The sequence below is a fragment of the Cervus canadensis genome, chromosome 32 (assembly GCF_019320065.1).
Source record: "Cervus canadensis isolate Bull #8, Minnesota chromosome 32, ASM1932006v1, whole genome shotgun sequence".
NCBI lineage: Eukaryota > Metazoa > Chordata > Mammalia > Artiodactyla > Cervidae > Cervus > Cervus canadensis.
Window position 1 is genome coordinate 20,944,153 of NC_057417.1, and position 23,920 is coordinate 20,968,072.

The following is a 23,920-nucleotide window of genomic DNA, read 5'->3' on the forward strand; positions in this document are numbered from 1 at the left end:
TTCTCCCAGTGAGCCCCTTCCTGTGCTCGCCATCAGAGAGGGCATCTCTGTCCGTCAGTCCCTCAAAGCAGATAGAAAGCCTCTTCTTGGCTCCCTCCCCCATCCAAAGAATGCTGCCATGTTCCAAGCATCTGCCAAGTCCCTGGTGTGTCCACATCAGGAAGCAGGCTTGAAATGCTTACATAACAGCAAAGGGCAGGGCTGGGGCTCTTGCCTGCAACTTTTTTATTTTAAAATTTTATTTTCTGCCTACATGCCACATACGGAATCTTAGCTCCCCAACCAGGGATTGAACTCCCACCCCCTGCTTTGGAAGTGTTGCTTTGTTAATGTTGTTAACATTAACAGAGTTTAATGGTCCAGAGTTTAAACTGCTGGACCATCAGGGAAGTCTTTGCCTGCACCTTTTGATGACAAAGCCCATTCCTGTAAAACAGCAAGATTCCAGCCCCTCCCTCCACTGTCAAATCCAGAGCTGTCTTCTGGATTCCGTCCATCCCCACCACCCTTGTCAGTCTAGGCCCTCACTGGTTTTTATTTGGACCATCAGAACAGCCTCCTCTTGGGGACTTGCCTGGTGGTCCAGTGGTTAGGACTCAACACTTTCACTGCCAGGGATCAGGGTTCAATCCCTGGTCAGGGAACTAAGACTATGTAAATTGTGCAAAGTGAACATGAAAGTCGTTCAGTCATGTCCGACTCTTTGCGATCCCATGGACTATACAGTCCATGGAATTCTCCAGGCAAGAATACTGGAGGAGGTAGCCTTTCCCTTCTCCAGGGGATCTTCCCAACCCAGGGAACGAACCCAGGTCTCTCACATTGCGGGTGAATTCTTTACCAGATGAGCTACCAGGGAAGTGTAAACCCATGCAGCGTGACCAAAAAAAGAACACCCTTCTTTCTGCTCTTCCCACCTGCAACCCTTTCCCTTCACGTCCTCAGATGCTAGTGCTCCCCAAATAAATGAGATAATGTCAATCCTCAACATTAACAAAGTCAATGCCCCCCCACAGCTTCCCGGATTGCGCTCAATAGCTGCTGTCTCATTTGGTCCCCATCCCACAACCTCATCTCTCCTACTACTTCTTTCCCTGCTGCATGGACCCCCGGCCTTAATGACACCAAGGACCCCAGACACCTTGGAGTCTTTGGCTGTGTGGCTTCCCCCACCAGGTATGCTGTTTTTGTCCCTTCATTGACGGTCAGACTTCTCATCCTTCAAGACCCAGTTCCAGCCTCTCCCAGCCATCCAGGCAGCCAGCCTCATGAGGTGTGGGCCGAGTCTGCTTCCACCTTAGACCAGCCTGGGCCTGACTCATTTCTGCTTCTCCCCAGCAATCAACATGATGTGAGGCACAAGGTACATGTTCACTAAAAATCTGAATGGAGAGATGAATGAATAGCATATTCCCTCATACCATTATCCCAGCATAAAGACAACGGAAATAAGTTCCATGAGCAAGGATTTTTAAAATTGAAATATAACTGATATACAGTATAACTTATAGGTGTACACTATAGTGTTTCACAATTTTTAAAGGTTATATTCCATTTGTAGTCATAAAACATTGGCTATATTCCCTATGGTATATAATATATGCTCATAGCTTAGTCATTTTATGCATAAAAGTTTGTATCTCTTAATCCTCTTCCCCTATATTGCTTCTCTCCTACCCTCTCCCCACTGTTAACCGCTAGTTTGTCCTCTGTATCTGTGACTCTGCTTCTTTTTTGTTATATTCACTAGTTTATGGTATTTTCTGGATTCTACATATAAGTGACATCATACAGTATTTATCTTTCTTTGTCTGACTTATTTTACTTAGCCTAATACCCTCCAAGTCCATCCATATTGTTGCAGGTGACAAATTTTTTCTTTTTTATGGCTGAGTAGTATTCCATTTTGTGTGTGTGTGTGTGTGTGTGTGTGTGTGTGTGTGTGTACACCACACCTTCTTCATTTGTTCATTTGTTGAAGTGCACTAAGGTTGCTTCTATATAACTGTAACTGTAATATAAAAAATGCTGCTATTAACATTGGGGTGCATATATCTTTTTGAATTAGTTTTTCTTTTTTTTTTTTAGATACATACCAGGGAGTGGAATTGCTGGGTCATAAGGTAGTTCTATTTTTAGTTTTTTGAGACACCTCCATAATGTTTTCCTTAGTGGCTGCAACAATTTTCATTCCTATCAACGGTGTACGAGGATTCCCTTTTCTCCACATCCTTACCAACGGCTATCATTTGTGTTCTTTTTGATGACAGCCATTCTGAGTGGTGTGAGATGATTTCTCATGGTGGTTTTGATTTGCATTTTCCCTGATGACTAACGGCATTGAGCACCTTTTCATGTATCTGTTGGCCATTTATGTATCCTTTTTGGAAAAATACCTATTTAGGTCTTCAAGGCAGGGATTTTTGCTTGTTTTGTCCATTGCTGGTTCTCTAATGACACTATGGCACCTGGCACATAGTAGGTGCTCAATAAATACTCACTAAGTGAAAAAAGAAAACCAACAGGGACTTTCTTGGCAGTCCAGTGGTTAAGACTCTGCACTTACAATGCAGCGGGTGTACAATGCAGGTTCGATCCCGGGTCGGAGAACTAAGATCTCACATGCTGTGTGCTGCAGTCAGAATTTTTAAAAATAAACTAAATATTGATTAAATGAGTGAATGCATGAAAGATACACAACTCAACCTGGCTGCGGCTCTAAGGATGGACACAGGCACACACAATATAATGACAATGATAGTCTCCATCATGGGTCAGTGATTGTGACCTCAACATATCCATGAACACTTAAAGTCTACTCAATTACCCGGTGAGGTGGGTTGCCTGGACCACACACCAGCCTCTCTGCCTAAGTGGCCTTTCTAGAGCATCAGCATCACCAGGTCACCGCCTGCTCTGAAAACCTCCCCAGTTCCCCATTGCTGATGAGATAAAATCCAGACTTCCTCACCTTACTTTCCACTTTAGCATCCCCCCATGTACCTGATTCCAGTCTCAAGCTAGTCCCCATGTCTCCCCACCTCTATACCTTTCTTCATGTTATTCATGACTCTTGGAATACCCTTCCCTCTCCCATCCCTAGTTCTAATTCCTACTCTTCCTTCCATGTTTAGCTGCAGGAGTCTTTCTTGACCCTCCTGAAGCCAGAGAGCAGCTTGTTACATATACAGATGACCAGGTCTCTTCCTCGGAAATTCAGAGTCAGTAGATCAGGGTTTTTAGCACAGACCTCTGGCAATTTTTATTTTCAGTCAAGTTTGGGAACCATGGTATATCAGATAAGCAAGGTTAAGGCTAGGTTATGCTACACAACAAACATCTCCCAAATCTGAATGATATAATACAACAAAGGTTTATTTTTGCCATGGGCTTGAGTTACTTCCCAGAGCACCTGTCCTTCAAGGGAGACTCAGAGACTTATCAGCCCACTGGGCTCTGGGTACCTCATATTGAAGGACTCCATCTGATTAATCTCTGCCTCCTGATGGTACCTGGCATAGGACATAACGCAACTGCTTGCTCAGGAACAGAAGAAGAAATACCCATTTGACCTACTCATACATTAACCATTGTTAATTGAGACCCTGCTGTTTGTGCCAAGAGCTTCCCTGATAGCTCAGTTGGTAAAGAATCCGCCTGCAATGCAGGAGACCCCAGTTCGATTCCTGGCTCAGGAAGATCCACTGGAGAAGGGATAGGCTACCCACTCCAGTATTCTTGGGCTTCCCTGTGGTGCAGCTGGTAAAGAATCCACCTGCAATGTGGGAGACCTGGATTCAGTCCCTGAGTTGGGAAGATCCCCTGGAAAAGGGAACAGCTACCCACTCCCGTAGTCTGGCCTGGAGACTTCCATGGACTGTATAGTCCATGGGGTCGAAAAGAGTTGGACACGACTGAAAAACTTCCACTTTCACTGCTGTTGGTGCCAGGTCTATGCTCTGTGGCTAAAGACAGAGGAGGGCAAAACAAACATCGACCGGTCCACATGGAGCTGGTTACCTAATTTCTCTAAGCCCTATTTTCCAGATCTGTAAAATGGGTTCCAATCCTCACCCTCTAGGCACAACATGAGGATTTACTGAGAAAATGAGCGTGGAAGCCATTTGTAAATTTGAAAAATCTCAACTCAAGCAGATGTGGAAGAGCACTGTTATTCTGGTGTGTGCCCCTCCCTGTTCCTCCACCCCTTCAAATCCAGTGCTCAGGTTATATTCATTGCCCGCATGCTGTCGGTTCAGTTGTGTCTGACTCTTTGCGACCCTATGGACTGGCTTTGCAACCAACCCGTGCCAGGCTCCTCTGTCCATGGGATTCTCCAGGCAAGAACAGCGGAGTGGGTTGCCATGCTCTACTCTGGGAGAACTTTCCCAGGGATCAAATCTGCATCTCCTGCACCTCCCGCATTGCAGGCGGATTCTTTACTGCTGAGCCGCCTGGGAAGCCCTTATGTTCATTAGGCCTCAGGAATTTGGTCCACATCCCTCTGCATGCTGTTTACACTACCTGTTCAAATCATCCTGAATCTGAAAGTGAATATAATGTTGATCACTGACATAGTCCTTATCGTGTGTCAAGCTAAGTTTAAGTGGTTTTGTTTTTTAATTTTTTGGCTGCACTGTGCATCCTTAACCAAGGATCATACTCATGCTCCCTGCATTGGAAGTGTGGAGTGTTAACCACTGGGCCACCAGGAAAGTCCCTGTTTAAGTGTCTCATATGTGTTAATTCATTTAATCTTCATGGATAACCATCTGGAGTTACTGTTAATATTGTTTCTATTTACAGATAAGGAAACTGAAGCAAAAAGTTTAAGTAACTTACTCGAGACAGGAGCAGGGATTCAATCCAGGCAGAAATTGTGGAGTATTGAAGCATTCTTCTAATCAACTGGTCAGTGCCCCCCAGGGGGCTCTTTCTAGCCTCTCTCGCCACCAAAACCAGAGTCCACATCATCAGTAGAGACTAGAGCATGGTACTGACTTTGTAGATGTATTTTGGGAGAACTGATGGCATTATAATATTGCTGCTGCTGCTGCTAAGTCGCTTCAGTCGTGTCCAACTCTGTGCGATCCCATAGACGGCAGCCCACTAGGCTCCCCCGTCCCTGGGATTCTCCAGGCAAGAGTACTGGACTGGGTTGCCATTGCCTTCTCCATTACAATATTGAGTCTCCTCCTATCCTGGTACATGGTATATCTAGCCATTAGTTTAGGACTTCTTTAAAGTCTTTCAATAAAATTAAAAAATTTTCTCTCATAAAGGCCCTTAATATATTCTTTTTTTTAAAGATTTTTTTGATGTGGACCATTTTTAAAGTCTTTATTGAATTTGTTACAATATTGCTTCTATTTCATGTTTTGGTTTTTGCTTCAAGGCATGTGGGCTCTGAGCTCCAAGACCAGGGGTCGAACCCACATCCTCTGTTAAAGGCAAATTTTTTTTTTCTTTTTTTTTATTAGTTGGAGGCCAATCACTTCACAACATTTCAGTGGGTTTTGTCATACATTGATATGAATCAGCCATGGATTTACACGTATTCCCCATCCCGATCCCAGCTCCCACCTCCCTCTAAAGGCAAATTTTTAAACCACTGGACTGCCAGGGAAGTTCCAAGGCCATTAACATATTTTTAAAAGATTATTTTTAGGCATCATATATTTCTGCAAATGGTGTTTTTACATTTCCTAACAGTTTGTTGCTATGATGTATAATGGCAGTTTATTTTAAGGTGTTTCTCTTATTTCCTCCAACTTGCCTCCACATTCAGCCAGAGCCAGAGACTCAGGAGTGATGTAGGACCCTCCTCCTCTCTCACCTTCCCTTCAAATCTGATGGATTCTTTCTGTTTTTTAAATATTTATTTTTATTTATTTATTTGGCAGCACTGGGGTCCTAGTTGCAGCATGTGAGACCTAGTTCCCTGACCAGGGATCAAACCCAGCTCCGCTGCATTGGGAACCTGGAGTCTTGGCCACTGGACCACCAGGGAAGTCCCTCTGGATTCTGTCTCTTTAGTAAATGCTCCATTCCTATCTTCAGGCTTCAGTGTAGGCCTCACTATTTTGGGCCTGACTCATAACTGATCTCCCAATCAGCCTTCACACAGGGAGGGCTATAGTCAACACTTACTGCACCCTTTGCAGTTAGAAAAAGGTGTCCCTTCCTCACAACACTCTACCTCCTTCTGTAAGATAATTATTGTAATAAATATCCCAATATTGAATACATGGTGTCTGCATGTTGCTAGCCCTTTCGTGGGGTACCTTGTGTAGTGTGTACTGGCACAGTCATCTGTGATGGCCTTACACCTGGCCACCAGAGGATATCTCCATAAAATGAAAGTTTGATCATGGTATTCTATGGTGGGCTGGATGTCTGTGTCCCACTATTCTCCAAAATCATATGCTGAAGCCCTAATTCCTAATGTAATGATAGCAGGAGGTGAGGCCTTTGGGAGGTAAGCAGATTTAGATCAGGTGATGAGAGTGGAGCCTATGATAGGATTAGTGACCTTATAAGAAAAGGAAGAGACAGCAGAACTTTCTGTTTCTGCCACGTGAAGATACAGTGAGGACAAGCCAGGAAGAGAGCCCTTACCAAGGACTGAATCTGTTGGCACCTTGACCGTGGACTTTCCAGCCTCCACAGCTGTGAGAAATATCTATTGTTTAAGCCACTGGGTACATGGAACTTTGTTGGAGCAGCCCAAGCTAATAAGACATATTCCTTTGCTTATAATTACTCACAGGTATCCCTTTACCATTCTTTCTTTGATATAATTGTTTAAAATAAATACTTTCACATGGTTCAAAACTCTAATTAAATTATATCAAAGTTTTACTGAAAAAATTCTTACTCTAACAATTGTACTCACCACCCATAGGAGCCACTTTTTTTGGTTTATGCAACATTCCAAGATTTCTTTATGAGGTTACAGGAAAAATACCTATGGGCACATGCACACACACACATGCTCACACATACACTTTTTCTCTTATACAACAGTAGCATGATACATTCATTATAACATTTTAACTAAAAACATGTTTTGAAACATTTTCACATTTATACATAATGAATGCCTTCATTCTTTTTGATGGCTGCATACCCACTAATGGACACATTTCTGATGTATTGCAAACAATACCCAGTGAGTAGTATTGATGTATGTATGTGTTATTTCACACATATGCAGATCTGGTGACTTAAAATTCCTTTTCCTCACCCTTTGCAGCCCTTATGGACTTATAACTTGCTTTGACTAATAGAATATGGTGCAAGTAGTGTGCAGCTTTTGAGTAGGGCCTCAAGAGACCTTGCAGCTTCTCCTCCCACCCTCTTGGAATGCTGAGGCCACTATACTCTGAAGAAACCCAGGTTGAGGGACTTCTCTGGTGGCCCAGTGACTAAGACTTTGTCCTCCCAGTGTAAGGGACCCAGGTTTGATCCCTGGTCAGGGAACTAGATCCCACATGCTACAACTAAAGATCTAAGGAGATCTGAGTGCCAACAACAAAAACCAAACACAGCCAAATGAATAAAAATGAATTTAAAAAAAAAAAAAAAAAAAAGAAACCCAGGTTGAAACACCATGGAGAGAGAGTGTGTGTGGTTCAACCCTGTTGGTCAACTGGACCATCAGAGCTTAGGTCCCAGACATGTAAATGTAAGAAAGGTCATCATGGGCCACCCAACTCCAGCCAAGGTACAAGTTGATTGTTGCTACTTGAATAAAATGAGACCAGCAGAAAAACCACCCAGCTGTCCTTAGAATCTGGAGAAACAATACATGCATTCAGAATTCAGAAACAGTATATGGGGACTTCCCTGGTGGTCCAGTGGCTAAGACTCTGCACTTCCAACGCAGGGGGCCCAGGTTTGATCCCTGGTCAGGGAATTACATCCCACATGACACAAATAATTTTGCATGCCCCAATGAAGACCGTCCACAGCCAAATAAACAAATATTTAAAAAAAGAAACAGTATATGCACTCAGAATTTTGACACATATGGTCTAGGTTGTATCATTTTGCAGGCCCCATGGACAAGTGAAAGTCCCTGTTTCCCCACAGTTTTGCCAAAAGACTGGGTTGCCAAACATGAACTTTGTTAGACTTCCCTGGTGGTCCAGTGGTTAAGACTCTGTGCTTCCTCTGCAGGGGGCATGGGTTCCATTCCTGGTTAGGGAACTGGGATCCCACAAACTTTGGCATTCCAGCCAAAAAAGAAAAGAAAATGTTGCTAATACAATATATCTCAGTATTATCTTAATTTTCACTTCTCTTACATGCAAAAATGAACATCTGCCTATTTAAGTCTTTATTGTCTTTTTTTGTGATCTGTCATGTTCTCTGGCCATTGTTTTTTATTGAACTGTTGGTCTTTCTTATCACTACATGGAGCTCTTTAAATAGTAGGGAGATTAGCCCTTTGTGTATGATAAGAATTGCAAATATTATTTTCCCAATTTGTCTTTTGATTGTGCTTTCATTTTTTTGCCATGAAAACTTTCTCATGTAGACAAATATACTAATCTTCTATTTTACATTTTCTGATTTTTTTAATATCCATTGTGGCTCAGCTGGTAAAGAATCTGCCTGCAATGTGGGAGACCTGGCTTCGATCCCTGGGTTGGGAAGATCCCCTGGAGAAGGAAAAGGCTAGCCATTCCAGTATTCTGGCCTGGAGAATTCCATGGACTGTATAGTCCATGAGGTCTAGAAGAGCTGGACACAACTGAGCAACTTTCACTTTCTAATGTGCTTTTATTTTTTAATTGAAGTTTGATTTACAATGTTGTGTTAGTTTCAGCTGTACAACAAAGTGATTCAATTATACATGTATATGTCTGTTTTTTCCAGATTCTCCTTCCTTACAGGTTATTATAAACTATTGAGAGTAGTTTCTGAATTTTGAGCTGTAGTTAGGAAGGTCTTTCTCATTATGAGTTATAAAGAATTTTGTCCATTTTTTTCCCTAGCATTTTTATGGGGGTTATCCAAACCAGCTGTGTGATGCATCACCTTCAGAATGAAGCTCCAGGCCAAGGTTATGGCACAGGTGACCTGGTGTCATCCCCACGGAAAGGAAATAGGAAGTACAAGAAGTTAATTTAGGAGATTCTTGGGGGAGATGATGCGTGGTGTTTGGAACATGGTGAGTTTAAGGCATTCATGGAACTCCAGGAGGGGATGTCCAGAAGGCAAGTGGATTCAGAGTTCTAGAGCTTCAGAGAAAATTGGGGGCTGGAGATATGGATTTGGGGGCCAAATATGGATGTTGATTAAAGCCATGAGAGACAAGAGGTTCCCAGGTGGCACTCTAGGGCATGATTAAGGTCAGGCTCAGGACACATCATGAGGAGAGAGTGGGGGGGGGGGCGCTTCACCTCTGTAGCCCTTGGGGTTTCAGCACAAAACCAGCCTCAGAGACATTGGAGGGTGCACAGAAGCCCTTTATGTGACCCATGCATGGATATCTTTGGTTCTCGGTGTGTATGTGGACTTAGTCTTTTAGTCATGTCCAACTTTTTGCAACCCCATGGACTGTAGCCCGCCAGGCTCCTCTGTCCATGGAATATTCCCAGCAAGAACACTGAACCAGGTAATCATATCCTTCTCCAGGGAATCTTCCCAACCCAGGGATTGAACCCAGGTCTCCTGCATTGCAGGCAGATTTTTTACTATCTGAGCCACCAGGAAAGCCCTTGGCTCTTGGGAAGACAGCAAACAAGGAATGAGAGGAGGACCAACAACCTCCCCAGCAGTCTGTTCCCACCCAACAGATGTGGAAGAGAGACCCTATGACGGGGGAAGGGAAGAGACTCGTTTTGCCATTGGCCCCCACCTCACCACCAGATGATCCAAAGTAGAGCATTAATAGGTGGCAGCAAGTCCCCCAAGGGTGAGTAGGACACAGGGAGCCACTCCTGGCTGGTGTTTTTCTTGGATCATGGTGTACTGGTTAAGAGCATAGAGTCTGGAGCTTCCTCTCTGGTTCCAAATCCTGGCTCTCATATTTGCTAGTGTGTAACTTTGGGCAAGTTACTTACTGCCTCTGTGTCTTAGCCTCCTCCTCTGTAAAATGAAGACAGTAATATAGTACTAATCTCACAGAATGTACATAAGGATGAAATGAGTAAATTTTTATTAAGTACGTATATCAGTGCCTGGCACACAGTAAATGCTAAGGAAATGTCAATTAAAAAGAAATTGGGCAGACTTCCCTGGTCGTCAAGTGGTTAAGAATCCACCTGCCATGCAGGGGACACAGGTTCAAACCCTAACTGGGGGCTTAAGAACCCACATGCTGGGGGGCAACTAAGCCCACGTCGGGCAACTTCTAAGCCCGCAAACTCTGGAGCCCTCCAAACAACCAGACAAGAAGCCCAAATGCTACAACTAGAGAGTCCATGCACCACAACAGAAGATCCTCCATGACACAGCGAAGATCTCGAGTGCTGCAACTAACACCCGATGCAGTCAAATAAATTAATTAAAAAAAACAAAAGAAGTTGGGAATTCCCTGGCGGTCCAGTGGTCAGGACTCTGTGCTTCACTGCCAAGGATCTGGATTCCATCTCTGGTTGAGGAACTAAGATACCTCAAGCTGCATGGTGTGGTTGAAAAAAAAATTCATTCCTTCATGAGTATTTATTAACCAGCTACAATGTGCCAGGCAGTGTTGCAGGTGCTGGAGACACGGCAGTGAATAATTAAGGTGAAAATCCCTGTCCTCTTGGAGCTTACTTTCTAGTGGGGTAGAGAGGAGGGGTGGAGGCAGACAATAGATAACACAAATTAGCAAAATACATGGTATGTCACATCCAAGTGAAGACATGAGAGATGGGCAGGAGTTGGCAAGGATCTGGTGCACGGTGGGGCTCAGGAGATGAAAAGGGGAAGAAAGACCCTGGAGGAGTAGTAGCAGCATGGAATCCCTGGCAGAGACACCCGGGCTGTTGACATCCTGTGATCCAGGAGAACTAATATTCTTCTCAGCTATTCTGAGACTCACTGAGTGACCTTGGGGCATCCTTCTATAGAAGGTGGGTTCCAAAAGGGCAAGGCATTCTTGTCTGCCCTGATATATCTCTGGCCCTAAAACAGGGTCTGGCCCATACAATAAAAATTCACTGAATGAATGAATGTCTACAGGGTCAGGGTTAGGGAAGTGTCACCAACAGCCTGAAGCATAAAAGAGAAGACCAGGGAACCATAAGCTTCATCTTCAGTTATATGAGAGGCTAAGATTCTATAAACAAATATCTACTGAGGGCCTAACATGTGCTGGGTTTCCCAGTTGGTTCAGTGGTAAAGAATCTGACAAGGAAGGAGACACAAGAGATGCTTGGTTTGATCCCTGGGTTGGGAAGGTCCTCTGGAGGAGGAAATGGCAACCCGATCTGGTATTCTTGCCTGGAAAATTGTATGGACAGAGAAGCCTGGTGGGCTACAGTTTGTGTGTGTTAGTCACTCAGTCGTGTCCGACTCTTTGTGACCCCATGGACTGGAGCTGGAGCCCACCACGCTCCCCTGTCCACAGTCATGCCCTCACTTTAGCAACTCACAGGCCACGATAATATGGCATATTTTTGTGGGCTCCAGAGGGCAGACCCCAGTGCAAGGTGGGGGTCTGGGGAGGGGGTTGTCTAAGTGACATGCTGCTCAATGTAAGACTCTTTTCTCAGCGCGAGCTGCCCTGAAATGCCCTGCTCGAAGGTGGTGAGTGCAGCGGGACTGCAGTGTTCAAGCCGGGAGCCAGCCAGCCGCCCACCTGTCAGAAACTGTGCCAGGAGTATGCGGGAGAAGACAGTTCCGCCTCGGGTGAGGTCACTTCCCACCCCCAGATGCTCTGCCTACAAAACCCTGCACTTCTCTGACGCTGGATCTTATTCTTTTCTGAATTTCAAGGTCTCATGATGTTGACAGCTCCAAATTCTAAGTCGTCAGTCTGCCCACACTCGCGGACCCAAAAGAAAGAAAGCCGGATTCAGCCTGGGTCCTACCACCCACTGTCTCTGGGGATAGTCAGCGCCCCCTCCCCGCCTCGCGGGGGTTCTGAAGGGAGGTAACTTGGGCGCGGGGTGCTGAGGACGTCGTGGGGAGATAGGTGTTCCAGAGATGGAGTTGACAGGGCCGAGACACGTGACAGTCGAAGCGTCACGTTCTATGGTCTGAGACGCTGGGACCAGGCAAGTCACGTGACGTGCGCGGGGGGGGGGGCGGTTTGCACTATGGGGTGATGCGAGATGAGGGGCCTCTCAGATCACGTACCAATGACGCATTCCCACCCCTTTTGGCAACAAGATTTCCGCTGGAAGATGCGATAGTTCCGGCAAAGGGGGCGGGTTCTCACGTCCTGGCAATTTCGCTTCCGTTCGGGGCGCTGCGGCTTCCGACCTCGGCCTTTCCCTGGGGTGGGGAAGGGACGAGATCCGGTGCGCATGCTCCAGTCTTTCCAGAGGGGGCGGGGCCGAGGCTACAGGAGAGGGCGGGGGGGAAAGAAAAGGGAATTCCAACCTGTGGAATCTTGGGGGTCCCCGAGGTCGGCTCCTTCCCTTTGAAACTGAATGGTGCCAGGGACAGAGCCTCTAGTGACTCTTGGGGGGGGATTTGGGGTCTTCAGGGTGAGGGCGGAGGGGAGTGTCAGAGTGTGAGTTTGGTACGGGAGTTCCAAACTTAGAATCTTGAGGCCCGCCGGGCTCCGGCGCCGGCGAGAGGGATCTCGGGCCGCCATGCGGGACAGGACCCACGAGCTGAGGCAGGTGAGAATTTGGCGCAGCAGGGTTGGGGATGGGTGGACGGGATGGGGTCTGCCGGAATGCAGGACTCCTGGTCCTCGGGGCCGGGAGGGATGACTGTGGGCTAGGAAGGAAAGTCCCGGAAACCCATGAGTTCTACTGGGGGAGAGCAGCAGCAAGGAAGTGATGCCAGTGACCCCGGCCCTGGCAGGGGGATGACAGTTCGGACGATGAAGACAAGGAGCGAGTCGCGCTGGTGGTACACCCGGGTACTGCACGGCTGGGGAGCCCGGACGATGAGTTCTTCCAGAAGGTAAGAGGCTGGAGTCTCGGTCTGGATTCACGAGGGGGCTGGAGGGCCCGAGGAGCAGAGCAGCCTGGAGCACCCCCCATATCTCCCTCAGCCTTCTCGGTCATACTCCCCAGGTTGGGACAATTCGGCAGACTATCGTCAAGCTAGAGAATAAAGTCCGAGAGTTGGAGAAGCAGCAGGTCACCATCCTGGCCACGCCCCTTCCCGAGGAGAGTGAGTGAAACCCTGGGTGCAGAACGCATGCTCAACCGGCGGGCTTGTGGGGGTTGTAGTTCCGCACAGGTGGAGGCCAGGGAGATTTGTTGAGGTAGAGGTTGCTATTTGGGCATCATGGCTTTCTCTTGTTTAGGCATGAAGCAGGACCTGCAGAACCTGCGCGACGAGATCAAACAGCTAGGGAGGGACATCCGCGCGCAGCTGAAGGGTGAGCTCCTAGGACATCAGCCAGATACTTTCCTCTGATCCTGCCCAACTCCTGGTATATCTAGGGAGTGTGTGGTCCAGAGAGGCCAGTGATATATATCCAGGTCACACAGCAGGCCAACGTCTAGAATCTCCATCTCCTAGCTTCCAGTTCAAAGTTCTTTCCACAGCATATGCCTGCCTCTCAGGTTCCCTTATTTATAATGAAACCATTTCCAGTTGACCTTTGTCCAAGGCAGAGGTTAGTGTTGCCACCCCCACCTTCAGGTCATTATCTACATATAACTGTATAGTCTGCCTTCCACATCCCAGGTTCTGCATGGGTGGATTCATGCAACTGTGCATTGTGTAGTACTGTAGTATGCATTTATTTTCTAAAAATTCAGGTATAAGTGGACCCACACAGTTGTGCAAGGATCATCTGTACTCCTACAATTCTTGCTGCCCAGTGTGTATTCTTTGGGCGGGAAGATGTGGGTTTTGTTAGGAACCTTCTCCAAACATGTGGGAATTCTCTGGTGTATTTATTGCAAAGAAAAATATACTTTTGCCTGTCAGAGGCTCAGAAGTAGTCATTTTATGATGAATTTTATTTCCAAAAAAAAAAAAAAGCCCTGTGGAGATATTGTATCTCTCTCTATTGTATGGCTGGGTGGCTGGGTCCCAGTCCCCAAATGAATTTCAGAAGCCAGAGGTCAAACCCCCTCCTCTACCAATACTTTTGTGTCTTTCCACAGCCATAGAGCCCCAGAAGGAGGAAGCTGATGAGAATTATAACTCCGTCAACACAAGAATGAGAAAAACCCAGGTGGGTTCATTATTCCCAGAAGTAGGACATTTTAGCAAGTGTTCAATAGATCATTAGATGGCAGATGTAAGAAGGCAGGGCTCTTGGAGGTCATTAAATCCAACCTGATGATTTTCCAAATGAGGAAACTGAGGCTCAGAGATAAAAAAGGATTCACCCCAAGGTCAAGAACCCAGGTCTCCTGACTTCCAATCATTATAACACCTTGCCTTCTTCTCCTCCATTCAGTGAGAAGTTGCTGAGACCCCAGACATGATCTGGGCTCGGCTGTAGGAGATATACTTTCTAGAAGCCAAGATGGGGAGTTAAGCTTGCATAGATGACAAAGACATTACTCAGGTAGGATTTGGTAGTTAATGGCTCTGCCCGGGAAGAAGAGGGTGCAGTCAAGTGACCGGGTGGTTCCCTACCCATGTGATGGGGACATCCTCTGCCCTAGGGACAGAATTCAAGAAGTCAGGAAGAGGAACTTCCCTGGTGGGGCAGGAGGGGCGGGGGGAGGGAAGGTTACTGAATCATCATCTTTTTTTTTTTTTCCATTTATTTTTATTAGTTGGAGGCTAATTACTTTACAATATTGTAGTGGTTTTTGCCATACATTGACATGAATCAGCCATGGATTTACATGTGTGTCCCCATCACGATCCCTGCTCCCCCTCCCTCCCCACCCATCCCTCTGGGTCTTCCCAGTGCACCAGCCCCCGAGCACTTGTCTCATGCATCCAACCTGGGCTGGTGATCTGTTTCACCATAGATAATATACATGTTTCGATGCTGTTCTCTCAAAACATCCCACCCTCGCCTTCTCCCACAGAGTCCAAAAGTCTGTTCTGTACATCTGTGTCTCTTTTTCTGTTTTGCATATAGGGTTATCGCTACCATCTTTCTAAATTCCATATATATGTGTTAGTATACTGTAATGGTCTTTATCTTTCTGGCTTACTTCACTCTGTATAATGGGCTCCAGTTTCATCATCTCATTAGAACTGATTCAAATGAATTCTTTTTAATGGCTGAGTAATATTCCATGGTGTATATGTACCACAGCTTCCTTATCCATTCGTCTGCTGATGGGCATCTAGGTTGCTTCCATGTCCTGGCTATTATAAACAGTGCTGCGATGAACATTGGGGTGCACGTGTCTCTTTCAGATCTGGTTTCCTTGGTGTGTATGCCCGGAAGTGGGATTGCTAGGTAATATGGCAGTTCTGTTTCAGAATCATCATCTTAATAAGGAGATTTGAGATGGTCTGAGCAGCGTCCTCTGGGTGCCCAGAGAGGCATGGTTTGGTGTTCTTGGAGATCAGAGTTGGAGTAGGTGGGCCCAGAACTCAGCAAAGACCCCAGATTGAAGATTGAACAATTTGGGCATTTTTTTTTTTTAATGGAAGAGAAGGAAAGAGTATCTTTATTACTTTGCCAAACAAAGGAGGAACACAGTAGGCTAGGGCCTCAAGAACTGCACCCCCTGCAATTTGGGCATCTTGAAAGGATGCAGCTGAACCCAGGACAGCAGATGTGTCTTGGAGAAAGGAACTCCAAGGAATGAGCAGATTTTAGACATCAGGAAAATGGACAAGCAGGGAAGGCATTTCTGGGGATAGGGGGTGGGGGGCTTGTGGTAGTCATTGTGTGAGAGGCTGAGTGCCCAGGTGGGCCTGCAAAATCTGGGCAATCAGCTGACCCCCAGGTATCCTGGCACACCTTTAGTCTAAGCAGGGACGCTGGTGTTCAGCAAGCATTCCACTAATATTCTTTGAGGGCCAGACCCTTTTCTAGCTGTTTAAGGGAAACAGCTGTCAACAAATGATCTCTATCCTCATGCAGATTTCATTCCAATAGGGAGAGACAGTCACCATAATAAATCAGTCAATTATTGTAGAACATAGAAGTATGAAGGGAAAAGAGAAGAGGGATTGAGAATAGTGGGAGAAGGCAGGTTCCAACAAGGTGGAGAAAACTTCTGAAGGTGACACTGGAACAAAGACTTCTAGGCTTCTGTGGGGCCTGAACATTCTGGGCTGAAGAAATGGCAACTGCAGAGGCCTGAGGTGGGGTTGTGTACTGATCAGGGAGGAGTCAGGAGCCCACTGTGGTTGGAGGGAAGGAGTGAGGCAAACAGTGTGGGGAGGTAAGATGAAAGAGGGAATATGGAAAGGGGCGGGTCCTGTAGGGCCTCGTAAGCCCAGGGAAGGGCTTTGGCTTTGGCTTTTATTTTGAGAGACCAGGGGAGCCTTTCAAGGAGGTCAAGGCCACAGGCACCTCTGACCTCATGCTCTTTGCTCACTGTACCCAAGGGGATGCTGAAGCCCAGACCAGGCAGGGATCCTCCCAGGGGTCCCCAGCTTCTCTTCTCCCTCCTTAGCACGGGATCCTGTCCCAGCAATTCGTGGAACTCATCAACAAGTGCAACTCAATGCAGTCTGAATACCGAGAGAAGAACGTGGAGCGGATTCGGAGGCAGCTGAAGATCAGTGAGTTGTGGTGCCCGGCACACAGGGTCAGCTGACCCAACCGGCTCTGAGCCTGGCCTTTTCCTTCACAGCAAATGCTGGAATGGTGTCTGACGAGGAGCTGGAGCAGATGCTGGACAGCGGGCAGAGCGAGGTGTTTGTGTCCAATGTGAGTGGCCGCCGCCAGCCTCTCTCTGCTGGGCCCACCCTGTCCTCTATGAGTCCTGACCCCTTTTTAAAAAAGAATTATTTATTTATTTATTTTTGGCTGTGCTGGGTCCTCGTTGCTGTGCGGGCTTTTCTCTAGTTGCAGCGAGCAGGGGCTATTCTCCAGTTGCGGTGTGTGGACTTCTCCTTGCAGTGGCTTCTCTTGTTGTGGAGCACAGGCGCTACAGCCCGTGGGCTCAGACAGTTGTGGTTCTGGGGCTCTAGAGCACAGGCGTAGTAGTTGTGGTGCATGGGCCTAGCTGCTTCTCAGCAGGTGGGATCTTCTCCGATCAGGGATCGAACTGGTGTCTCATGCATTAGCAGGCAGATTCTTTACCACTGAGCCACCAGGGAAGCCCTCCTGGCCCTTTTTCGTGGAGGGAATCCTGAGGCCCAGGAGGGAACATATTAGCCTGCCTGGCATCCCTCATTAGGGCCTGGGCCCTAGTTCTAGGCCCGAGAGCTGCCCCGAAGCTGAACAGGAACTTCTAAACGTGCTGCTGATTTCTTTGTGACCTGTCCCATGGCTCCTGTCCACTCTGCAGATACTGAAGGACACACAAGTGACTCGACAGGCCCTAAATGAGATCTCGGCCCGGCACAGCGAGATCCAGCAGCTGGAGCGCAGTATCCGTGAACTTCATGAGATTTTCACTTTTTTGGCCACTGAAGTGGAGATACAGGTGGGTGCCCGAGGCCACTGGCTGGGCTCGATCCAGCCCCCAGATGTGAGAGCGTGTCATGACAGTCAGCCTGCCTCCACCCTTAGCCTCTTGCACCGAGGCTTTTGTTACCCTCCAGACTGGCCCTGAGTTCCATCCTTAGCTGTGTCCCCAGATTTCATCCTCCTCAGTAGCTACTCAGATGACTACTGCCCTATGCCTTGTACCCCATCCCTTGAGCCGGAGCCCACACCAGGTATGGCCCCCACCCTGGCTCCTCCTCCAGCAGCAGAATCCATTCTTATACACCTAAGAGCTCTTCAGTTTCCCCCTAGAGGGGCCTGCCTCCTAAAATGTAGACAAGGATGGGGTAGGAGGTGGTATTCTTCCCCCGGCCCTTATCTCATGATAAGGGGAGCTTCCAGCCCCATCTGGGAGGAGCTGACTCCAATGCCCTTCTGCAGCTGGGAGTCCTGGGGGAGAGATTTCACATGGTAGGAGATCAGGATCTGAAGGCTGGTGGTACCGTGAGGAGGCAGCGACAGGGAGGGCTTCCCAGCAGGTGGGAGACAGGCCTGAAGAACAAGGGACTTCAGACAGATTTGCGAGGGGACAAAAGTTCACCCTCTGTGAAAACATATGAGCCGTTCAAGGTGCTCGGCTCCCAGCCGGCACTGCGAGTAGAAATTGTATGGGGCGAGGGCTCAGGACAGAAGGGAGCATGCGGTAGGAGGGAGCCTGGAAGCCATCCCCAGGCGTGGGGACTTCTGTCAGATGCGGTCCTGTCCCCACCTCTTCCTTAGTGCACCGTTTTCTGCCAGGAGTGTCCTTCAGTCCTCTGTGGTTGGGGTGGGCAGAGGAGCTGCTGGGCCTTCCGCCCCCAGTCATTCCTTCCTGCCTGAACCGCCTCCTCTTCCGAGCAGGGGGAGATGATCAACCGAATTGAGAAGAACATTCTGAGCTCAGCCGACTATGTGGAACGTGGGCAGGAACATGTCAAGGTGGCCCTGGAGAACCAGAAGAAGGCGCGCAAGGTGAGCCTCCGCCCTTCCCCCTGCCACCCCTCCCCCCTGGTTGGCCCTCCCTCCACTCCTGAGTTTCCCTGACACCCAGGCCCCCCACCCCGCTTCCTCTCCCACAGAAGAAAGTCTTTATTGCCATCTGTGTGTCCATCATTGTCCTCATTCTGGTGGTCGTCATTGTCATCTCCACGTTGGTTTGACAGCGCCGCATATTCTTGGTGAGATACCGTGGGCCTGCTCCCTGGCCTGCCCCATCCCCGACCCCAGCCTTTTCTCCTCCCCTCAGACCCTCTTCTCCCGCCTTCCCTTGCAGACACTAAGAGCACCAGGGACCCAGGGTCTGCCTTCTCTCCCAGCAGCTGAGGGTGGGCAGGACAGAGCCTCCAGCCAGACTCTTTCCTCACAGTGGCCTTGCGCAGAGGGGCAGACAGTTCTTCTGGGGTCGGCAGCCACTCATCCATGGGGGCCTCCCCCCCTGGGTCACAGTGCTTGGGGGCAGGCCTGCAGTGTCCTGTTTGGCAGGGACATGTGGTTTTGTAAGAAATTAAAGGAAAAAAAAAAAAAAGCTTGGAGATTCCCCTGTGCACGTGTGTCCTTGAAAAGTCTGGTCCAGGGCCTTCAGGTATCCAGCCTCCCCACCTCCCGGCCACCCTGGGGGACAGACCCAGCCCAGGCAGACTCAAATCAGACTGTCTCAGGTGACCACGCCAGGCTGGCAGCGCCCTTCTACTCTCCCATGAGAATGGGTGGGGCCTGGAGGAGGTGACACCCACATGTGGCTCAGTACTGTCCCTGGGGAAAGAGCATTGTGAGGACCTAAGCCCAAATCAGTGAGGCTGAGCCAGGCCAGGCTGGGACACAGGGATGCGTGTGTGGCATCTATGGGCATTCCTGAGGCCAAGAAGAAGAGGCACTGTGAAAAAGGAACTGAGTCTGTTACTTTGGATACAATGGACAAGGAAGGGCCTGTCTCAGAGGTGACTATATTTGAGTCCAGTGGGAAGCTAGGAGTCCAATGGCTGGTTATGGGAAGAATCAGTGAAGAGGTTGCCAGGCAGAGGGTTCAACAGGCCAGGCCTTGTGCTCAGAAAAAAGCATTGCCTTTTTTTTTTTCTTTTTATTTATTTATTTATTTAATTTACTTATTTGTGACTGTTCTGGGTCTTTGTTGCTGCGCTCAGGTTTTCTCTAGTTGCGGTGAGCGGGGGTTACTCTCTAGTTTTGGTGGACAGGCTTCTCCTATCTGGGGCTTCTCTTATGGAGCACAGGCTCCAGGCTGCCGGGGCTTAGTTGCCCCAAGGCATGTGGGATCTTCCCAGACCAGGGATCAAACCCACGTTTCCTGCATTGGCAGGCGGTTTCTTAACCACTGGACCAAGGGAAGTCCCTATTTATTTATTTTTTTTAATTAATTTTTATTGGAGTATAGTTGCTTTACAATGTTCTACTGTACAGCAAAAGTGAATCAGCTGTATGTATACATTTATCCCCTCTGTTTTGGATTTCCTTCCCATTTAAAGTCACCACAGAGCAAAGAATAGGGTTTCCTGAGCTATGCAGTAGGTTCTCTTAGTTATTTTATACATAGTAACAATAGTGTAACAATAGTGACAGGGAAGCCTGGCGCTGCAGTCCATGGGATGCAAAGAGTTTAGACAGGACTGAGCAACTGAACAAAAACCCAAAGCAATAGCGTATATTTGTCAGTGCCAATCTCCCAGTCATCCGCCCACCGCTCCCTCTCCCCACTTGGCGTGGCATTGCCTTTTATATAAGAGTTCAGATTAGAGAGGGAGGCACTCTGAATCAGCCCACACCTTGTTTCTCAGGGGTCTTGTGGCTGAAGCGGGTAGAAGAGGCCGAGGAGCTGAGTTTCTATGACTCACCTGAGTTCCAGACTCCAGTTCGAAATTTCTAAGAGTTCCAAGCGCCCTGCCTGGTTTCTGGAGCTGGATGTAGCGCCTGTCCCCAGACACTTGGTTTCAGAGCTCCTGCCTCCGAAGCCTGGTAGGAATGGGGCAGGGCCTGACCCCTGACCAAGGTCTGGGGGGCGGGGCTCCAGCCGCCTTGTCCCATCCCACCTTCGATCCCATTGGTCGCCGCCGCTGCTCCTGGCTGCCCAGCTGTACCGCTTGCTTCGGCCGCCAAGTATGGGGTACACACGTGGGCGCCGGGGCGACGCGAGCCAAGGAAGGAATGGGCCAGTGGAAGTTGGTGCAGACTCGCACCCGGCTGGGAGGGACCAGGGGGCGGGATTGGGCCGCAGTGACGTGCGACCGGACCTGCCCCGCCTCCACTGGAGGCTGGGCGCCCGCCTGCAGCGCCTCCCGGTAGCCCGGGAGCGGCGGCTGCGCGGGGCCTGCGGCAGGTCCGAGGGTTACACTTGGCACCGAACGTACGGGGCATGGCTGAGGGGGTGGCTGGGCAGACACTTGGAAAACGGACTGCTCGGATTGGCAAATGTTGTTCCTGAAGAGCATCAGGATTGGTCCGCAGGGCGTCCTGAAGGAGTGAGCATCCGGAATTAAACTGCAATTAGATGTGGGCGGGGCCTCAGAGCGAGACCGCGGTCGCACCGAAAAGCTATTGGATCACAGAGCGCAAGGGGCGTGATCAAAAGCCTAATAAGGCGGAAGGGGGCTGGCCTGGGAGAGACCCGTGAGTGTAGGGGCTCGGGACCTCATGCGAGAAGGCGTGGCCTGGTCCCGCCCCCTAGCAGCCGGATATTGCGGGTCCTAGAGAGTCCGGGAGTGTACCCACACTTTAGTCCTGCTTGAGGTCCTGTGTACCGTGTACAGAAGAAACTAGACGCCTGCAGGAGGAAGCCCCTCGTTTTTAGCAGCGTGCAAACACTCTGGATGTCCACCCAATGGGGAAACCGAGACCGGATGGATCCTGCCCCAGTGGAAGACTGATTTGGACTCTGGGCTTCCCTGATTCTCCACTCTCCGTCTCTTCCCCTACGGCCTGCTTCTTCAGCGGAATCCTGTCCTGTTGGTCGCCTTTATCCACTCTCTCACTTTTCTGCCTTCAGAATCAACTGAAGTTGACAACCCATGGCACCTACCGGGATCTGACAGAGACTGTCAAACCGACGCGGAGATTGCCACGTCTACGCAGCTGGGTGTCCACGTAGAGCATGTGCCTTCTGCTTGGCAGTGCTGGACAGCGCCACCCCCGAAAGGCTGCTTACTTGTCTCAGGACGCCATCCAGAACTTCCCAGAAGAGTTGGCTAGACGGCCAAGCAAGGGCTCGGATGGCGGGTTCCATAATTTGAACTTTTCCGATGGGCTGTGGGGACCCATGGAAGGTTTCTGAACAGGTGAGTGGCAGGTTTGGAGCAGACCTAGTAGGCAAGTGGACCCAGGCACTGGAGATTTTACAAGTTTCCTTGTGTATACCCCTTCTGTGAGGGAAACCAACCTGAGTGAGGGCCATGGGAAGGTTTTTTCACTGAAATCCTGGCTTGGGTGCTGTCAGCCCAACTTTTAAGGAACACGGTCTGCATGAGTTGTGGCTTTTCCAAATCCATCTTGTATCACAGCCTTTCAGCTGCAGCCTTCTCCACTTATTCCTCACCCACTGAATATGTCATGGTTCAGATTCTTAAGAAAAGGGACCTGATTGGTTTAGGTCAGGCTACATTGACTTACTTGAGAATTGTCTACCTTGAGTCAAGATTTTACCTTTGACCAAGGTGTATGCCAGGAGAATCCCAGGGACAGAGGAACCTGGTGGGCTACAGTCCATGGGGTCACAAAGAGTTGAACACGACTGAAGTGACTAAGCGCATACACAAGATGTATGAGAGATGTTACAAGGTGCAAAATGCGTCAGCACAGTGTGTATGAAGGAAGAATGGACGAATTCAGTGATTGATGTTTCTGGTACAGCCCTGTAGTAGATTATATTATTGTTCCAAATACATGCTGTTCTTCCTTTTGGGCCCCTCATGTTAGGAGGATTATACATTCATGCTCACTTACAATAGGCTTGGCTATATAACATGCTTTGGAATCTGAGTAGATATTAAGACACCACCAAGTAGAAGCTTTAAGCACCAATGAGTAGTCTGGCAGCTTCCCATCTCTTTTACCTCTGCCACGAACCTGTCAATTGCCCGATGAAGACTCTTTCAGCCTGGAACCCAGCATTAACAGGACATCAAGCTGAGCTGTAGCCCACCTGTAAAGTGAGGTGTAATGTAAATGAGAAACTTCTGCTGGGAGCCACTGATATTTGGAGGTTGGTTTTTACCACATTTTCATAACTCTAGTTCAGCTGTTACAGAACTAGTACCCAGAAGTGAGGTGTTGCTACAATAAAAAGAAAAACCTGAGTTGTGTGTCATTAACTTTGGATCTGGACAGGGGCTGGTGAGGAAACTAGCATTGGAAGTTGGAAAGATGGTGATGTGTGTTATGTAATGGTGAAGCATTTGTTTAAACTGTAAGCCGGAAATAGAACTAAGAGTACAAATAATGTCCAACTGAGTTTAGAGATTTAGGGGAAAAATTGGGGAAAGAGAATATTAGTAGCATGCCCTGGTTGCTGTTGGGTGCATCTGACAAGTTACTGTAAGAAAGATGACTCAGAAAATAATTGGCCACTTTTAAAGCAGAAATGGAAGAGAATATAGAAACTCCAGGTAAATGATAAAAAAAAAAAAATGCATTTTTGGTTGTGCTGTGCAGCATATAGGATCTTAGTTCCCCGACCAGGGATTGAACCTGTGCTCCCTGCAGTGCGAGTGAAGAGTCCCCGGGAATTCCCTCATCCAAATTTTTAACCAGTGAAAGATGCAACTGACAAGACCCTTAACCCACAAAGTTTCATTAAAACTCATCTTTGTGGGACTTCCTGGGTGGTCCAGTGGTTAAGACTGCAATTCCAAGGCAGGGGACGTGAGTTCAATCCCGGATCAAGGAACTAAAATTCTACATGCCTGAGAGCAACTAAGCCTGCAAGCCACAACTACTGTGCCCACGTGCTCTGGAGCTAATCCCTAGCAAAGAAAGATTACAAATGATGCAAGGAAAGTCCCTTGGGCCACAACTAAGACCCGGCTCAGCCAAATAAATAAAATGAACAAATAAAGAAATATTAAAAATAAACAAATAGCCAGGACATCCCCAAACCAGGATATGTGGTATTAAGAAATTAATCAGTGTGTTGTGACAAAAAATTTGGGGGGCTGTTCTAAAAGATAGTCAGGAATGGCTTCTTAGGGAAGGTGACTAATTCAAAGGGCAGAACTGACAGCTCAG

The 23,920-nt window shown here is 48.1% G+C and overlaps 2 protein-coding genes and 1 non-coding gene across 5 annotated transcripts in view; all 3 read left to right on the forward strand.

Annotated features, from left to right (window-relative positions):
• The first annotated feature begins 7,845 nt into the window (after positions 1 to 7,845).
• On the forward strand, positions 7,846 to 7,918 carry TRNAG-UCC. The gene has a single exon. It is a non-coding gene; the product is annotated as a tRNA-Gly (tRNA).
• Positions 7,919 to 12,492: 4,574 nt separating this feature from the next.
• STX4 (syntaxin 4) lies at positions 12,493 to 22,992 on the forward strand. 3 transcript variants are annotated; one of them, XM_043454731.1, is made up of 11 exons: positions 12,493 to 12,788; positions 12,976 to 13,077; positions 13,191 to 13,290; positions 13,427 to 13,501; positions 14,238 to 14,308; positions 16,674 to 16,782; positions 16,854 to 16,930; positions 17,514 to 17,651; positions 18,554 to 18,664; positions 18,772 to 18,870; positions 21,687 to 22,992. In XM_043454731.1, exons 1-10 carry the CDS (start codon positions 12,759 to 12,761, stop codon positions 18,850 to 18,852), a joined length of 894 nt encoding a protein of 297 aa, XP_043310666.1. In that variant the 5' UTR covers positions 12,493 to 12,758; the 3' UTR covers positions 18,853 to 18,870; positions 21,687 to 22,992. The 3 variants fall into 3 exon arrangements, with proteins under 3 accessions (XP_043310666.1, XP_043310665.1, XP_043310664.1); XM_043454730.1 differs by lacking the exon at positions 21,687 to 22,992 and adding an exon at positions 18,966 to 19,224; XM_043454729.1 differs by lacking the exon at positions 18,772 to 18,870 and having other exon boundaries at positions 12,495 to 12,788.
• Positions 21,845 to 23,920, forward strand: part of ZNF646 (zinc finger protein 646) — a 28,029-nt gene continuing 25,953 nt past the window's right edge. The window contains exon 1 of the mRNA XM_043454721.1: positions 21,845 to 21,975. The gene's annotated coding sequence lies outside the window, so the exon portion shown is untranslated. The remainder of the gene's footprint in view (positions 21,976 to 23,920) is intronic.

Bases quoted from the DNA above. Each gene is read 5' to 3' on its own strand.
- STX4 (XM_043454729.1), top strand. From the start codon at position 12,759: ATGCGGGACAGGACCCACGAGCTGAGGCAG. The intron at 13,291-13,426 runs GTGAGTGAAACC...TCTCTTGTTTAG, and splicing joins CACGCCCCTTCCCGAGGAGA to GCATGAAGCAGGACCTGCAG. The intron at 17,652-18,553 runs GTGGGTGCCCGA...TCTTCCGAGCAG, and splicing joins CCACTGAAGTGGAGATACAG to GGGGAGATGATCAACCGAAT.